The sequence below is a fragment of the Hyla sarda genome, chromosome 6 (assembly GCF_029499605.1).
Source record: "Hyla sarda isolate aHylSar1 chromosome 6, aHylSar1.hap1, whole genome shotgun sequence".
NCBI classification, from domain to species: Eukaryota; Metazoa; Chordata; class Amphibia; order Anura; family Hylidae; genus Hyla; species Hyla sarda.
The window spans coordinates 102353085-102371322 of record NC_079194.1 but is presented as its reverse complement, the minus strand read 5'-3'; the positions used below and the strand labels follow the sequence as shown (position 1 = coordinate 102371322).

At 42.9% G+C, this 18238-nt stretch overlaps 1 protein-coding gene across 6 annotated transcripts in view; it reads left to right on the top strand.

The window, feature by feature from the left end:
- Positions 1 to 5365: 5365 nt before the first annotated feature.
- Positions 5366 to 18238, top strand: part of MAGI1 (membrane associated guanylate kinase, WW and PDZ domain containing 1) — a 550433-nt gene continuing 537560 nt past the window's right edge. For 2 of the 6 annotated variants that reach the window (XM_056524557.1, XM_056524553.1), the window contains exon 1: positions 5367 to 6019. In XM_056524557.1, the coding sequence (XP_056380532.1) occupies positions 5715 to 6019 (305 nt within the window). In that variant the 5' untranslated portion in view covers positions 5367 to 5714. Of the gene's footprint in view, positions 6020 to 18238 lie in introns of all 6 variants that reach the window. The other 4 variants (XM_056524554.1, XM_056524559.1, XM_056524555.1 and 1 more) reach the window with 3 other exon arrangements.

Here is an 18238-nt window from a genome sequence, read left to right as displayed (position 1 = left end):
AAAATTTGCCTGGTCCTTAATATCAAAATGGGCTTGGTCCTTAAGGACTAAGCCCATTTTGGCCTTAAATAATTTTTTTATGGTATATGAAGTGACCATAAATGACCAAATGTGGACTTTGGTATTTTTTTACCTGTACGCCATCGACCGTGTGATTTAATTAACCTTATATTTTAATAGTTTGGACATTTACGCACACGGCGGTACCACATATCATTATATTTATTTTTGATTACATTATTTTAAAGAGTGGGAAAAGGGGGTGATTTAAACTTTTACTTTTATTTTTTTAGTCCCCATGAGGGGGGCTATAACATGCAACCTTGCAATTATATACACTGTTCACTGTTAACATTGATCAATGTTATTGGTGCTCTGCTGCTCCAGCCTGCAGAGCTTGGCTGAGACATCAGAGCACCGATAGGATGGCGAGGAGGCAGGTGAGGGACCTCCCACCATCCACTCAGTTTATTGGGACCCACAATTTTGCTGCAGATGTCCGGATCAGCTCCGCTGAGCTACCGGCACCATAAACTCTTGCATCAATTTTGATCTTGGCGTCTAAAGGGTTAATGCTGGGCTCAGCCTGATCGGCGGTGTCCCGCATTAACTGTGGGTCCTGGCTGCTGATAGCAACTGGGACCAACCAGGTATGAAGCATGCTCAGCTTCGCTCAGGTACGATCTTGGTCCTTAACCCCTTAAGGACTCAGCCCATTTGGGCCTTAAAGGGGTACTCTGGTGGAAAACTTTTTTTTTTTTTTTTTAATCAACTGGTGCCAGAAAGTTACTGGTACAGAGGAAATTCTTTTCTTTTTGGAACACAGAGCTCTCTGCTGACATCATGACCACAGTGCTCTCTGCTGACACCTCTGTCCATTTTAAGAACTGTCCAGAGTAGGAAAAAATCCCTATAGAAAACATATGCTGCTCTGGACAGTTCCTAAAATAGACAGAGATGTCAGCAGAGAGCACTGTGGTCATGATGTCAGCAGAGAGCACTGTGTTCCAAAAAGAAAATAATTTCCTCTGTAGTATTCAGCAGCTAATAAGTACTGGAAGGATTAAGATTTTTTAATAGAAGTAATTTACAAATCTGTTAAACTTTCTGGCACCACCAAGGACACACACATTTTCGTTTTTTCCTCCTTGCCTTTTAAAAATCATAACTCTCTTATATTTTCATCCATAGACTAGTATGAGGGCTTGTTTTTTGCGTGACCAGTTGTCCTTTGTAATGACGTCACTCATTTTACCATAAAATGTATGGCACAACAAAAAAAATATTATTTGTGTGGGGAAAAGAAAACCGCAATTTACACATTTTGGAAGGTTTCGTTTTCATACTGTACACTTTACGGTAAATGTTTTCTTTATTCTGTGGGTCAATATGATTAAAATGATACCCATGTTTACATACATTTCTATTATTATACAGCTTAAAAAAAATCGCAAACTTTTTAACCAAATGAGTGCATTTAAAACCCCTCTATTTTGTTGGCCTATAACTTTTTCATTTTTCCCTATAAGCGGCGGTATGAGGGCTAATTTTTTGCACCATAATCTGTACTTTTTTTAATGCCACATTTGCATATATCTTTTAATACATTTTTTATCAATTTTATTTGGAATAGAATGTTATAAAAAAGCAGCAATTTTGGACTTTTTTTTTTAATGTTCACGCCGTTCACCATACGGAATAGTTAACATTATATTTTAATAGTTCAGATATTTACACATGTGGCAATACCAGATATATTTATGAAAAATGTTTTTACACTTTTTGGAGGGGGGAAATGGGGAAAAACAGAAATGGGGAAAAACATTTTTATTGGGGGGGAGGGGATTTTTCTAATTTTTTTTTTACTTAAATGTTTTACTTTTACACTTTAATAGTCCCCATAGGGGACTACTTATAGCAATCATTCAATTGCTAATACTGTTCAGTGCTATGCATAGGGCATAGCACTGATCAGTGTTATCGGACATCTTCTGCTCTGGTCTGCTCAATCGCAGACCAGAGCAGAAGACGCGTGGAAGGCAGCGGAGGCAGGTGAGGGGACCTCAGTCTGCCGTTCTGGATGATTGGATCGCCACGGCAGCGCTGCAGGCGATCCGATCATCCATTTTAGTGACCGCAGCACTACAGATGCCGTGATCTGCGGACCTGCTGCCCATGACCCGAGCATCGCTCCAATGCTCGCAGTTATGTATAGGACGTAAATGTATGTCCTGGTGCGTTTACATCTTGCGTCGTTAAGGGGTTAAAGGGGTACACTTAAGCAAACCTTTATTTCTTTTTTTTAAATCAACGAATGCCAGAAAGTTAAACAGATTTGTAAATTACTTCTATTAAAAAAAATCTTAATCCTTCTAGTACTTATTAGCGGCTGTTTACTACAGAGGAAATTCTTTTTTTTTTTTTAATTTCTTTTCTGTCTGTCCACAGTGCTCTCTGTTGACACCTCTGTTCATGTTAGAAACTGTCCAGAGCAGGAGAAAATCCCCATAGCAAACCTCTCCTGCTCTGGACAGTTCCTAAAATGGACCACAGTGCTCTCTGCAGACACCTCTGTCTGCAGAGAGCACTGTGGTCGTGAAAGAAAATAAATTTAAAAAGAAAAGAACTTCCTCTGTAGTATACAGCTGTTAATAAGTACTGGAAGGATTAAGAGGATAAGATGTCTGATTGCGGGGGTCACCATACTCCGGCCCTTGTATCGTGAGTCATCAGCAATGGAGGAAAGCTTCGCTCTGTGCAGCTAATGACTGGGGGGGCTGCAGGAGAGATCGCGGGGTCACCAGCGGCGGGACCCCCGCGATCAGACATCTTATCCCCTATCCTTTGGAGGGATAGGAACGCAGTGTGATCGTACCCTCCGAGAGAGAAAGAAAAAAGCAGTTTTCAGTTAGGATACCTTTTAATGGCGAACAAAAAAAAATCGAATGAGGTTACATGGCGATCCTCCGAACCTGCTCAGGTTATATCTCTATGTAAAAACTGGGATAGATGGGATAGATCATATAGTTGTTATGACACTAATAATATTGATACACGTTAGTATAAATAATACTAGTCATGTTTATTTTGAAAACATATTTATAAACAAACATTCCTGCTCCATATATCATTATTAGCTTCCTCTATGGCTTTACATATGACTTTCACCTTCCACAGCAGCCATTATTCTTTACTTTTTACACTTAAAATGAATAAACATCAATCAGCCTGCAGTTATTTATCTGAGGAGGGGGAAATCTTTTAACCTCTGCTTAGTACAGTGCTTCCCAAAACTACAGATCCCAGCATGCCTGTACAGCTTCTACTATTAACATTTGTAGTGTACAGATAGTTGTAGTTTTGCAACAGCTGGAGGCACCCTAGTATGGAAACACTGGACTAACTAATGGCCAATAATAGTCACAATATATGGAATGCTCACTGACTGACCAAACACATGCAACCACTTCTACTTTCTCCGCACACCTTCATTCTCAGGGTCGGGGAGGGTCCCAGCAGTCAGACCCTTACGATCTTCTTATTAATTTGTAGTGCATCTGTGGTGGCCCAGTACAGGATGGTGTTGCCCTGTACCTTTCCTGCTCTGTCGGGCAGTGTCCCTCAGTGTCCCCAGGGCCCCCTGTGGTTGTTTCCTCATTTATACATATGTTTTGTATTATAAGATGTGTTAAACCTTTAATAAAATGTACCATGTGATTGTTACCCAGGAGGTATCATTGACCAGCTGACCACAGGGGTGACCTTTGGGCTCCCTGCTAGTCTCCCCATATGAGCCCTGGGTGGATATAGCCTCTCTCTTGTTGCTGAGGTTCAGTGCAGTCAAGCTGTCTCTGTGTGTCCAGAGCATTGGAGACCTCAAGCCCAGTCTGCAGCCACAAGTCAAGTGCAAGTAAGCTAAACCTTCAATAATTGTTAGTCATCAGTCAAGTCAAGCCGTCTGTCTAGTCAATGTGGCCTGCACTAAAATATTCAGTCCTACTACAAGTCCCAGCAAGCCTGCAAGGTCTCTGAGTCACTGGTCACCTCTGTGGGCCCTCACGGGGGCAATAAAGACTCAGACGCCAAGTTACGGACAATGGTAGCTTTACTGAGGGTAGACAGATAGTAAAGTCTTTTGGAATCACCCTGTACAGCAGTGTTTCCCAGCCAGGGCGCCTCCAGCTGTTGCAAAACTACAACTCCCATCATGCCCCGACAGCCTCCACTCTGAACATTTGTAGCGTATAGATAAAACTTGGATTGTGTGACTTTCCGTGTTAATCCTTTTTGAATCACTCTGTACAGTAAACTACAACTCCCAGCATGCCTCAAGAGCCTCCACTCTGACCTTATGAAGTGTACAGATAAAACCCGGATAGAAAGTGTGATTTTAGACATTTGGACCCCCAGATGTTGCAAAACTACAACTCCCAGCATGCCCTGACAGCTTCCACTCTGAACATTAGTAGCGTATAGATAAAATCTAGATAAATATTATGACTTTCCATGTTAATCCTTTTTGAATCACCCTGTACAGTAATGTTTCCCAACCAGGGTGCCTCCAGCTGTTACAAAACTACAACTCCCAGCGTGCCCTGACAGCTTCCACTCTAAACATTTGTAGCGTATAGATAAAACCTGGATAAATATTATGACTTTCTATGTAAATCCTTTTTGAATCACCCTGTACAGCAGTGTTTCCCAACCAGGGTGCCTCCAGCTGTTACAAAACTACAACTCCCAGCATGCCCAGACAGCCTCTACTCTGAACATTAGTAGCGTATAGATAAAACCTGGATAAATATTATGACTTTTCTATGTAAATCCTTTTTGAATCACCCTGTACAGCAGTGTTTCCCAACCAGGGTGCCTCCAGCTGTTACAAAACTACAACTCCCAGCATGCCCTGACAGCTTCCACTCTGAACATTAATAACGTATAGATAAAACTTGGATAAATATTATAACCGTTCATGTAAATCCTTTTTGAATCACCCTGTACAGCAGTGTTTCCCAGCCAGTGCGCCTCCAGCTGTTGCAAAACTACAACTCCCAGCATGCCCGGACAGCCGGAGGCTGTCCGGGCATGCTGGGAGTTGTAGTTTTGCAACAGCTGGAGAGACTCTGGTTGGGAAACACATGGATAACTTTGATCAATGACCCTATCAGTCCAGGAAAAAGGTCAATATAAACTCTCCTCCTCCCCCACTCTGTGCACTCCTGTGCTGCAGGACCTAGCAGCTATTCTGTGCTCTGTCCTGGAGAGGAGAGTGCTGCTGCTGTGTATATAGTGTGTGTGTAAATGGGGAGGGAGAGGTGATAGCCAGTGCGCATGCGTGCGAGTTCCCTTTGCTGTGTATACGGATCATTGGGACAGGATGGAACGAACCTTTTGTATCTCTTTAAAGGAGCCGCAGCAGCGAGTGAGGAAATAGCTGCGGCAAAGTCTCTTCCGACCTGCAGGATCTGGGGAAGTTTGGTGGATATTTGTGTGGATGGAATAACAGGATGGCCTGGACCTGGAGGGGGATCGCTGGATAAAGGATCTGGATACAAAAGTTTCCCCCAACAAGGATCTGGATACAAAGTTTCCAACAAGGATCTGGATACAAAGTTGCAGGAGGGATGACCTGAATGTGATCTGTCATCTGCAGCTGACACTTGTTTTCTCTATGTGTGCTATTCTACTCTTCTAATCGCCAGCTGCTGATCACTATGGCCAAGGTGATCCAGAAGAAGAACCACTGGACCAGCAGGGTGCACCAGTGCACGGTCACCAGGGGCTCCGGGGGGGCGCTCCAGCTGCCGGTGCTGGGGGGAGCGGAGTATGGAGAGTTCCTCTATCTGGGGGAGGTGGAGGACTCCCTGATCTCCTGCTCTGGAGAGGGGAAACTCCAGGGTGGGGAGCTGCTGCTGGAGGTAGTCGGGGTGCCGGTGTCGGGGCTGCCCAGATACGACGTGCTGGACATGGTGAGGAGCTGCGGGGAGCACGTCCCCATCACAGCTGTCAGGCAAGGTAGGTGGGACAGGAGGGGTTAACCCTCAACCAAGTATTGTGTTGTGTGATGCATAGAAGGGTTAAGTGTCAAGGGAATTCCCAATGGACAAGTGTAGCAGAGCTGAGTTTGCCATTTAAAGGTGCAGTCCAAACTAAAAAGGAGTGGTCTCTAAACACTTGGGGGGGTTAACCTTCAACTATGCAACTCCATAGAAAGGTGTATTGTGTTGTATTATGAGGGTAAGTCTCCATATGTAAGTGTAGCAGAGATGAGTTTGTCATGGTGTGGTCCAGCTAAAGCAGTGGTTTCCAAACCACAGACCTCCAGATGTGGCCAGAACTACAAGTTCCAGTATCCCACGGCTGGGAGTTGTAGTTTTGCAAAAAAAAAATAAAAAAAAATTTGGGGGGTGGGAGATGGGGTCCTCAGTTTGGAGACCACTGAACTAAAGAGTAGACATAGGCTTTGATAATAAGACCGTAAGGGTCTGACTGCTGGGACCCTCACCGACCCTGAGAATGGAGGTGTGCGGAGTAAGTATAAGTGGTTGTTGCACCTGTATGGTCAGTCAGTGGGCATCCCATATCATTTGACTTTTGTTGGCATTAGTTATTCCAGTGTTTTCCCAACAAGGGTGCCTCCAGCTGTTGCAAAACTACAACTCCCAGCATGCCCGGACAGCCAAAGGCTGTCCGGGCATGCTTGGGGTTGTAGTTTTGCAACAGCTGGAGGCACCCTAGTTGGGAAACACTGAGTTAGGCTGGGTTCACATCAACACGTTTTTGCCATACTGTTTTCAATCCGTTTTTCTAAAGAAAACCGTATGGCAAAAAAACAGATGGAACCGTATGGGAAAAAGTAAACCGTATGCGTTTTTAAACCGTATACTGTTTTTAAAAGTGCATACAGTTCCATCCGTTGAATTTTTTTTTTTTTTTTAAACATACGTTTTAGAACATTTTGTCCATTTTTCATGGGAGGGGTCTTGGGTGGGGACTTTAGGATGCAAATGCGCATGTGCAAAGTAAAAACCGTATATGGTTTTCCGTATAGAACCGTATACATGTGCGTTTCCCATTGACGTCCATGTAAAAAAAAAAAACGTATGCGGTTGCAGTACGGTTTTTAAACCGGAGACAAAACCATGGTCAATCATGGTTTTGAGTACGGGAGAAAACCGTGTTGCAAGCAAACCGGATGCATCCGATTTTCAATTATTTGTCTATGTATACGGTTTTCAATACGGTTCCATACGTTTTCAATAATGAAAACGTATACGGGAAACGTACTTGAAAAATGTGGTGTGAACCCACCCTTACTCCATAAAAGTGTTACATGGGGGTTGGGGAACTCCTTTAAAAATTCATATCTGTCAAAATCTATCCGCCATGTTTCTCTCTGCAAAGGAGTAGCAACTGTACATCAATTTGAGCTACAGAGTTAACAAGGAATTCATTATGGGGGGGGGGGGGGGATTTAACAACTGGTGTGCACCTGCAAAATTGCGTGCGTGGTTTGTTATTATTTTGCGCACCGACTTGTGTTGAAATTGTTGTTTAATTTTGCACGATTTTCATGTTGTCCGCTTTGGGTTTTGTTATTTTTCTTGTTGCGCGCCTTCAGGTTGGCGCTTGATTTATTTATAATTTCACCGTTTCCCCCCCCCCCCCCACATTATTCAGGGGCTTTTTGTCATTTTTGCAAACTTGTGAAGTGACGTGCGCCACATAATAAATTTTGCGCAGCATCTGGGAAAACCATGCACCTGCGCTGATAATAAATGTGTGCGTTGCAATAAAAGGTCATTTCCACTTTGAGTCTATGGTAAAATCCACATCCAGATGCTCACCAAACTCTCTACTTGGATTCAGAATTGGATTGGCTAAATCCATAACGGAAAATTCATGCCGTTCGCAAAACCACATTTAGGCCTCTGTTCACACATGCTGGATTTGACCGAAATGTTACATGGCCTTTTGTCCTCACTTATTTTGGATAGAAAGATTGAGGATAAGAGTAGGAACACGCTGGGGGAGATTTATCAAAATCTGTGCAGAGGAAAAGTTGCTGAGTTGCCCATAGCAACCAATCAGATTGCATCTTTCAGTTTGCAGAGGCCTTGTTAAAAATGAAAGAAGCAATGTGATTGGTTGCTATGGGCAACTCACCAACTTTTCCTCTGCACAGGTTTGATATATCTCCCCCACTACGTTCTGGCCAAAAACGGGATGCTGACTTATATGGTTAACGGGAGCAGCGCACCCCATTCACTTCTGCTGCCTAACGGAGTCACTACTTAACAAGGCCTCTGCAAACTGAAAGATGCAATCTGATTGGTTGCTATGGGCACCTGGACAACTTTTCCTCTGCAAAGGTTTTGATAAATCTCCCCCAGCGTGTTCCTACTCTTATCCTCAATCTTTCCATCCAAAGTGAGAACAAATGGCCATGTAACATTTCGGTCAAATCCAGCATGTGTGAACAGAGGCCTAAATGTGGTTTTGCGAACGGCATGAGAGGGGGGAGATACTTGGGATTACGGGCTGCTGCACACTTACCGGTAGCGGACTACCAGGTGGTGTCCGATATAGGACAATTGGAATAAAATACGAAAAAAACGGTTCTGTGAGGCGCTCCTCAGTGTTCGGTCGATAAAGAAGGACTCGGTCCGGACCGAGACAGCATGGATACCTAACAGGACTCCTCTCCAGCAACCCAGCACATAGCAAGCACTAGAACTGGGAACTGTAAGTGGACCTGAGGAAAGCATCAGTGGATGCCGAAACGCGTTGTCCCGGCTACATCAATAAAGTATTTATTGTCCTGTGCCACTCGAGTCCTTCTTTATTGACCGAACACTGAGCAGCGCTTCGCCGAACCGTTTTTTTTTCTTATTTTATTCCAATTGCTTTTGAAATAGGGCACACGTTCCGAAAGGAGTGACTGGGTGACTCCATTCTGCCATAGAATTGAATTGGGTCCGCTGCACCCCTTAACAGTATAAATCAACGTCCTGTTTTTGGCGGGATGCCGACGGATACGATTAACGGGGGCCAAAACGTAGTGTGTTCCTACCCTTAGGCCCCATTGAATCACAAGACGGACACCTCCCGCGCACGCGCAGCAGAAATCTGCCAGCGTCTAATTTTTTTTGCCGCAGAAACACACAGATTTAAATGCTGCTGTGTGAACAGAGTCTTACTGTTTCCTTTCTGCTCTAACTTTAATGCCATATGTTTACAGTCCTATGTACTTGGGGACATTTTGAAAAAATGAGATGATAGAATTGACAACTTTTTAAGCTGGAACTGTCATTGTACAACATTTGCATACATAAAAGGTCTTGTTTGGCTATAGAAATGTAGCGTTAGCCCAAGAAGGCATGAATTATCCCCCACCCGAACACATACATGGGTCCCCAGTGGGGGTCCTCTACTTTAATTGAGCGAAATCCTAGCTAATGAGCCCCCACTAATAACTTTTAGGCCATATGACTAGACTGGATGTCTGCATAGGACTTTCCCTTAAAAGAACAAACTCGGCTCTGCTGCATATCCTTATATTATGTAATTATGTGTCCAATGCACTGTACAAATTATAAGCAGCTTGCGCCGTCATTTGGTTCTTCTCCCATGATACTTTTATTGGAGTGCTTGGGATTCTTGATGTGGTGTAAATCCAGAGGTAGTCATTGGGTTTTATTGTCTTTTATGCCGGTGGATTATAGCAGTGTGCTCAGTACTGTGCGGCGATAAAAATATATCTTTCCCGCCGTACATTCCACACATTGCTAAACAGATAACACTTTCAGGTGAGATATACTCATGTTGGGTGAGATGTGACAAGAACCTGAGCAAGAAGCTGCGTCGGCATGATGGATGGTTACGCGACTGCGCCTCCTCGTAGGGAATAATTGATATGTCCTACTCCGAACAGCAGTGTTTCCCAACCAGGGTGCCTCCAGCTGTTGCAAAACGACAACACCCAGCATGCCTGGACAGCCGGAGGCTGTCCAGGCATGCTGGGAGTTGTCGTTTTGCAACAGCTGGAGGCACCCTGGTTGGGAAACACTGCTGTATAGGGGGATTCAAAAAGAATGGCGCACAAAATAGGATAGCTGGGTGTCCTTCCTTGTTATGTTAGTTGTCACCAAACATATATGCTACAAAACAGGAGAACAACATTTTTTAATGCTATTCATATCCATAGAAGGGCTAGCCTAAGCGTAGAGGTGTTCCTACAGATCAGGGCCCATTCTGGCGGAACAGTATAAGGCTGGGTTCACATCACGATTTTGCAATGCTGTTTTAAATCAGGTTTTTTTCCCAAAACCGTATGGGTCTAAAAACGGACTGAACCGGACTGAACAGTATGAGAAAAAGCAAGCAGTATGCGTTTTTTTAACTGTATACGGTTTGAAAAAATGTATCAGTTTCCGTACTGTTCCATACGTTTTTGGCTGTGAAAATCCGATTTTGTCAAGCAATTTTGTACATTTTTAAATAAAGATTTCATAGTTTAATTGACTTTGAAGTCCAAAGTGCATGCGCAATGCAAAAAAACGCGTACGGTTAACCGTATTGAGCCGTTCTCATTGACCTCCATGTTAAAAAAAAACGCATACAGTTGCAATACGGTTTTCGAACAAGACCAAAAACCGTGGTCGGACACGGTTTTCATTACGGTAAAAGAAACGTGTTGGCAGCAAACCGTTTCTACCCGTATGCATTCTGATGCATACGGTTTTCAATGATTTGTCAATGTATACGTTTTTTAATACGGTCCCATACGGTTTTTACTAAGAAACCGTATCTGGGAACCGGATTGGAAAATCGTGATGTGAACCCAGCCCAACATGGTCGGATGTTCATGTGAATGATGTGGTTTACGATACTGTAACTAGTTATCATAAATGTTTAAACTAAATAGTGTAAAATGATCAAAAATATTTTTCTAATATACTAACCTTATAAAATCGGCTCTGTTTCAATGCTGCCAATCATTGGAGGTATCTTGTTTCTTTCTACTGACAACACGGCGTACTTAGTGCCCCTTAAAGGGGTTATCCAGGAAAAAACTTTTTTTATATATATCAACTGGCTCCAGAAAGTTAAACAGATTTGTAAATTACTTCTATTAAAAAATCTTAATCCTTTCAGTACTTATGAGCTGCTGAAGTTGAGTTTTTCTTTTCTGTCTAAGTGCTCTCTGATGACACGTGTCTCGGGAACCCCCCAGTTTAGAAGCAAATCCCCATAGCAAACCTCTTCTACTCTGTGCAGTTCCCGAGACAAGCAGATATGTCAGCAGAGAGCACTGTTGCCAGACAGAAAAGAACAACTCAACTTCAGCAGCTGATAATTATTGAAAGGATTAAGATTTTTTAATAAAAGTAATTTACAAATCTGTTTAACTTTATATAGCCAGTTGATATATAAGAATTTATTTTCCTGGAATACCCCTTTAAGTAGGTTTTGTATCACCGCCCCCTCCTTGCTGCCACCTCTATCTGTCAGGAACTACAGGGATTTGTTAATTCTTTGAACAGTTCCTGACACGGACTGAGGAGGCAGCAGAGAGCATTGGGGTCATACTGGAAGGCTTAAAGGGGTACTCCAGTGGAAAACTATTTTTATCCAAATCAACTGGTGCCAGAAAGTTAAACATATTTGTAAACTACTTCTGTTAAAACATCTTAATCCTTCCAGTAGTTATCAGCTGCTGTATGCCCCACAGGAAGTTGAGTTGTTCTTTCCAGTCTGACCACTGTGCTCTCTGCTGAAACCTCTGTCCATGTCAGGAACTGTTCGGATCAAGAGAGGTATGCTATGGGGATTTGCTCCTACTCTGGACAGTTCCTGACATGGACAGAGGTGTCAGCAGAGAGCACTGTGGTCAGACTGGAAATAACTATACAACTTTCTCTATAGTATACAGCAGCTCATAAGTACTGGAAGAATTAAGATTTTATAACCTGTTTAACTTTCTGGAACCAGTTGATTTGAAGAAAAAAATAAAAATAAAACTATTTTCCACCAGAGTACCCCTTTTAAGATATTTAAAAGCAATTTACAAATTTATTTATTTTTTCCCTTTTTGGAGTACCTTTTTAAAAAGACTGCCTGTGAGAACACACCTTTTATACACAGTACAATACTCCAGAACTCTAACCCGGGCCTAATGCCTGTGACCTTTAACACTGTACCATGTGATCCTCTACCTTGACACAGCGGTAATGTTTTTTGTGTCAATATTTGTTCCCTGCACGTTTTTAGAAGGAGTTCACCTGTAACCTCCACCCATAGCACATGAGTCACGCTAAATAAGTTGTCAGCCTTGGGGACATCCAGATAAGGGTTATGTGTCACCAGTAAAATAGCTCCACCCCTTCATGATGTCAAAACAACGGCCATTCTGGTTTAGTCCACATGGTTTACAACCAAGGTCCTCAAATGGTGGACCTCCAGCTGTTGCAAAACTACAATTCTCAGAATGCCCAGACAGCCAGTATCAACATACTGTGAGTTGCAATTTTGAACAGCTGGAGGTTCACAGTTTGGAGACCACTGGTTTACAAGATGGAGCAAATAAAAAAAATGGAGAATACTGGTTCCAAGAGCTACAACTCCCAGACTTTTTCTGTCCGGGCATTTTAAGGGTTGTAGTTTTGTAACAGCTGGAGGCACCCTGGTTAAAAAAAACAAACCCTGCAATAGACAGATATTTCCCAGTGTATTTGTTAGGCTGGGTTCACACTGTGGAATTTCTGGGCAGAATTTCTGCCGGAGATCGAGCCGGCGGCACTAGGACCGCACTGACTACATTGCCGTCCCCATAGATGGCAATGCATTTCTGAGCAGATCTCTCAAATGATCCACCCAGAAATGTATTGCAGTCTATGCGGGCAGCAATGCAGTCTGCTCGGTCCTAGCGTCGCCGTCTTGATCTCCAGCAGAAATTCTGACCAGAAATTCTGTAGTGTGAACCCAGCCTAATGCGACTGCTCCAGAACAGATCAGCACTTTCCACGCCCCAGGTGTCAATCCCATTATCTCAGTCCTCATTAACACCTAAAGGCACGCTCTCCAACCTGATTCATTATGCAAGGTGTGCAAGAAACCCTCAGGTCACTATCATTAGTGGTTCAATAATATTTTGGATTTATCAACAGTAAAATCAAGTTAAACATTGTTTAAATACTAAATAATTTTTTTTTCCCGAAATTTTTTCCCGAATATGTAAAAGTACAAAGGGAATCACAATTGTAGTAATAACAAAATGTATAAATATTTGCCTTTTTGGGGTTAAAGCAGGGCATTGGTTTTGTGCAGAAAGTGACAAAGCCTCTAAGGCAGCGGTCTTCAAACTGAGGCGCTCCAGATGTTGCAAAACTACAACTCCCAGCATGCCCGGACAGCCAACGGCTGTCCGGGCATGCTGGGAATTGTAGTTTTGCAACATCTGGAGGGCCACAGTTTGAAGACCACTGCTGTAAGGCCTCAGTAGGGTTCTGAAACACTTGTGTTGCTATGTAGTGCAATTGTCTGATCCTATATTCTACTTTGGTGCTGTATAACTAAATAACCTGCTGTTCCACCTTACTGTAACTATAGAAAGGGTAAATTGCACTTAAAGGGGTACTCCACTGGCCAGCGTTCGGAACATTTAGTTCCGAATGCTTTGTGGGCGCTGCGGGGGTCAGCCGACCCCCCGCAGCATGCACACAACGTTTTGAACTAAATGTTCCGAATGCTTGCCAGTGGAGTACCCCTTTAAAGGGGTATTCCAGGAAAAAACTTATATATATATCAACTGGCTCCAGAACATTAAACAGATTTGTAAATTACTTCTATTAAAAAATCTTAATCCTTTCAATAATTATCAGCCGCTGAAGTTGAGTTGTTCTTTTCTGTCTTTCAACAGTGCTCTCTGCTGACATCTCTGCTTGTCTCGGGAACTGCACAGAGTAGAAGAGGTTTGCTATGGGGATTTGCTTCTAAACTGGGCGGTTCCCGAGACAGGTGTCATCAGAGAGCACTTAGACAGAAAAGAACAACTCAACTCCAGCAGCTCATAAGTACTGAAAGGATTACAATTTTTTTAATAGAAGTAATTTACAAATCTGTTTACCTTTCTGGAGCCAGTTGATATATATAAAAAAATAACCACTTTAAATCTTTCTTTTTCATGGCCCTGAATAAGGTCCCAGCCTGACTATGATACTTTCCTGCAGGTTAGCAGTGCTAGGCACTGTCCCATTGTATACCTACCTTCCCATCCCCCAATATGTTACTTGTAATCTTCACCATGGATATCCTTGATCTATAGAGGAATGCCTTGTGGCAGTGTGTTGTCACCTTTTTGTTCTTTAAAATAGATCTCGTCCCCTGTAATCTATACATACCATGTACATGTTCTATTCTGCAGGCTGATCAGAAGGCAATAGAAACTATTTGTAATAAATGACCAATTGATTTGTCTTATCAATATTTTCTGCTACAATACAACGGGAATCAATAGTGAATACATATATGATGCGAATCAGTGATCCAGAGGTAGTTGCAAATAGGTTCCTACTCAATGTTGGTATTAGGAGGTGTCAAACTGGGAAATTGCATGGGCCCCCAATGACAGGACCTCTACGAGAAGCCCAAATTTGTCATAATAACCTTTTTACTGCTCTATATTTGCCTATTCAGGCAACAGTTGTTCTTTCTAACCCTACCATATAAATGCACACCTCACTCAGTTGAGCGTGCACATGATCTCAAAAGAGAGAGGGAAATAAGCTGCTGTCACATGTTGAAATTCAACTGCTTAAAAGGGTACTCCGCTGGGAAATACATTTTTTTATTTAATTTTTAAATCAACTGGTGCCAGAAAGTTAAAGGGGTTCTCCGGTGCTTACCCATCTTATCCCCTATCCAAAGGATAGGGGATAAGATGCCTGATCGCGGGAGTCCCGCAGCTGGGGACGCCCGCGATCATGCACGCAGCACCCCGTTTGTAATCAGTGCCCGGAGCGTGTTCGCTCCGAGTCTGATTACGCTCGACCGCAGAGCTGGCGGCGTGTGACGTCACGCCTCCGCCCCCATGTAAGACTATTACGACACCTCTAAACAACAAGCATTGTGTTTTTTTTGTTTTTTTATTTATTTATTTATTTATTTATTTTTTACATGAAACCCTTTTCCAGACCAGGAAATTGATTGCTAGCTAATGGTTGAGTGACAAGTTTTACAAATGGAAACCTGGGCCCCCACTGCACCCAATCCACTAAACCCAATGCTCCATCGCCCCCCACCCCCAGCCTTCTGCTGGATTACCCCATTAATGTTTTCTACAGCCTATTTGAATAAAAAAAAAAAAAAAAATCCAGTGAAGAGTTTTGACATTTTACTTATAAAATATGGCGCCACCTGGTGTTCAGAATGCCTAGCAATGTGCACATCCACCCAATGATCTACGTGCTGGTGGACACACATGCTCAGTCTCTTCACAGCTAGGTCTATGTATAATGATTGAACAGAAGGTTAAATAACGTCTCATTCTATGGTATTAAGCTTTATTTAGTTCCTGTTTCGTTAGATGTAGTAGCTTATTATCTGGTTATGTAATTTATCAGCTTTGATGATTATAGTCAATTATACTACAAAATCCCCTATAAATACTGCCCTGCTCAGGGAACTTTAGCACATATATATATATACATCAGGTCTCACATACCATTTCATGTTTTATTAACTTGTTTTTCAGGTTTAGTGTAGCTTTGAGCGCTCATCGCAGTATGCAGGGAACAATAACTTTGGCTGGTTTACTAGGATTTTGTATGCAGTTTAATTAATTTTATCATTTATCAACGTTTGCTGCATCTGTGCAAGTCCGATTTTTTCCACAGTTATAGTCTGTGGGACCATAGATCTACATAAACTTGAGATAAATGTCGCTTAAGGCTTGTGCAGTCAACATATGTCCCATCCGATGCCTCCAGTAACAGATTTGACAGTCTAAAATCCTCTAAAAATCAATTTTTGACGTTTCCCCTTATCTTTGACATACCAACACTATATTGTTTGGCAAAGGCTGGTATATGATGTGTAGTTCGCTCACAATAATCTGTAAGGGCAGGGTTATACGGGGCACATCCGCAGCATATTTCACGCTGCGGATGTGCCAATGGCAGTCATATAGGGACTGCAGAGCGAGCTCCCGGCTGCCGCCGGGAGCTCGATCTGCAGTCCCTATATGACTGCCGCTGGTGCATCCGCAGCGTGAAATACGCTGCGGATGAACGCCGTGTGACCCTGCCCTAAGGTTGATTTACTAAAGAGCTGCTTATGTCCTTCTTGAATAAGAAATGCATGTGCTCAGCCTATCCAAACATTCATGTTTTTGGGGAAGACAACTTTTGGTTGAACAAGTGTCCAGCTAACAGTTCTCTTTGTTGTATAGCCAATAGAGATGAGCAAACTTACAGTAAAATTGATTAGTCACGAACTTCTCGGCTCGGCGGTTGCTGACTTTTCCTGCATAAATTAGTTCAGCTTTCGGTGGGCTGGAAAAGGTGGATACAGTCCTAGGAAAGAGTCTCCTAGGACTGTATCCACCTTTTCCTGCATAAATTAGTTCAGCTTTCAGGTGCTCCCGTGGGCTGGAAAAGTCATCAACTGCCGAGCCAAGAAGTTTGTGACGAATCGAATTTACTTTAAGTTCGCTCATCTCTAATAGCCAACCTTAGGTATGAGACTTATAGAAAGTCAAAAATGAGGAGCACCATTCAGGAGCCTTTGTTTATTAGGCAGAGTCTGTTCATACAGCACACCTGTACTTTATACCAACAAAGATTTTCTAGAGAATTATGTAATTCTTCAGTTTTCCAGTGGGGGTGCTGCAAGGCACTCTGGCTTCCTGGTTTCCCTAAAGATTACTGCAGATTGTTGTACTAAGGGGTAACATATCTCAAAAATGGCATGTAAAGGGTTACTGGCCATGCAATGCTCCACTGGGAAAATTAAAGCAATGTAGCTTTGTGGAGTCCTATAGGCCAGTTTGTTGGAGATCTCAACAGAGGAAACCCCCAAAAAAAGTTTTTTGTTCCGCAGGGTTCTGAGTATTCAAACCTCCGCTGATCAGGAGATCGAACCAGGAGAAGTCTACACTGCCATGCGTTCCTCTCCCTGCCCTGTGTCACGAGACCGAGACTCGCTCATAGACTTACTAGTTTGTCTCGATTTAAAGGGGTACTCTGCCAGAAAACACCTTATCCCTATCCAAAGCATAGGGGATAAGATGTCTAATCACGGGGTCCCGCTGCTGGCACCTCAGTCATCTGGTGCACGGAGCGACTACTGCCGCCACACCCCCTCCATTCAGCTCTATAGGGAGGAGGCATGACTGCTACATACTGATACTAGCCATCATGCCCCCTCCCATAGACATGAATGGAGGGGTTTCCCCATCGGCGGGAGCCCCGTGATCAGACATCTTATCCCCTATGCCAGAAAGTTAAACATATTTGTAAATGAGTTCTGTTAAAAAAATCTTAATCCTTCCAGTACTTATCAGCTGCTGTATGTTCCAGAGGAAGTTGAGTTGTTCTGATCAGTCTGACCACAGTGCTCTCTGCTGACCCCTATGTCCGCTTCAGGAACTGTCCAGAGAAGGAGCAAATCCCCATTGCAAACCTCTCCTGCTCTGGACAGTTCCTGATATGCATAGAGGTGTCAGCAGAGAGCAGTGTGGTCAGACACAAAAGAACTACACAACTTCCTCTGTAGTATACAGCAGCTGATAAGTACTGGAACGGTTAAGATTTTTAAATAGAAGTAATTTACAAATCTGTATAACTTTCTGGAGTGACTGGATAGGGGATAAGATGTTTTCTGGGCAGAGTACCCCTTTTAAGTGCCACAGAGCCGAACTTTTCCTGACTCTTCTTTTGATCGGTGAAGGTCTGAACACTCAGACCCCCGCCCAATCAAAACTTTTGATATGTCGCTAGGACTTGTCAAAGGTTTTTACAAAGGCCATTTAAAGGAGTACTTCGGTGAAAAACTTTTTTTTTTTTTTTTTTTTTTTTAAATCAACTGGTGCCAGAAAGTTAAACAGATTTGTAAATTACTTCTATTAAAAATCTTAATCCTTCCTGTACTCATTAGCTGCTGAATACTACAGCGGAAATTATTTTCTTTTTGAAACACAGAACTGTCTGCTGACATCACGAGCACAGTGCTCTCTGCT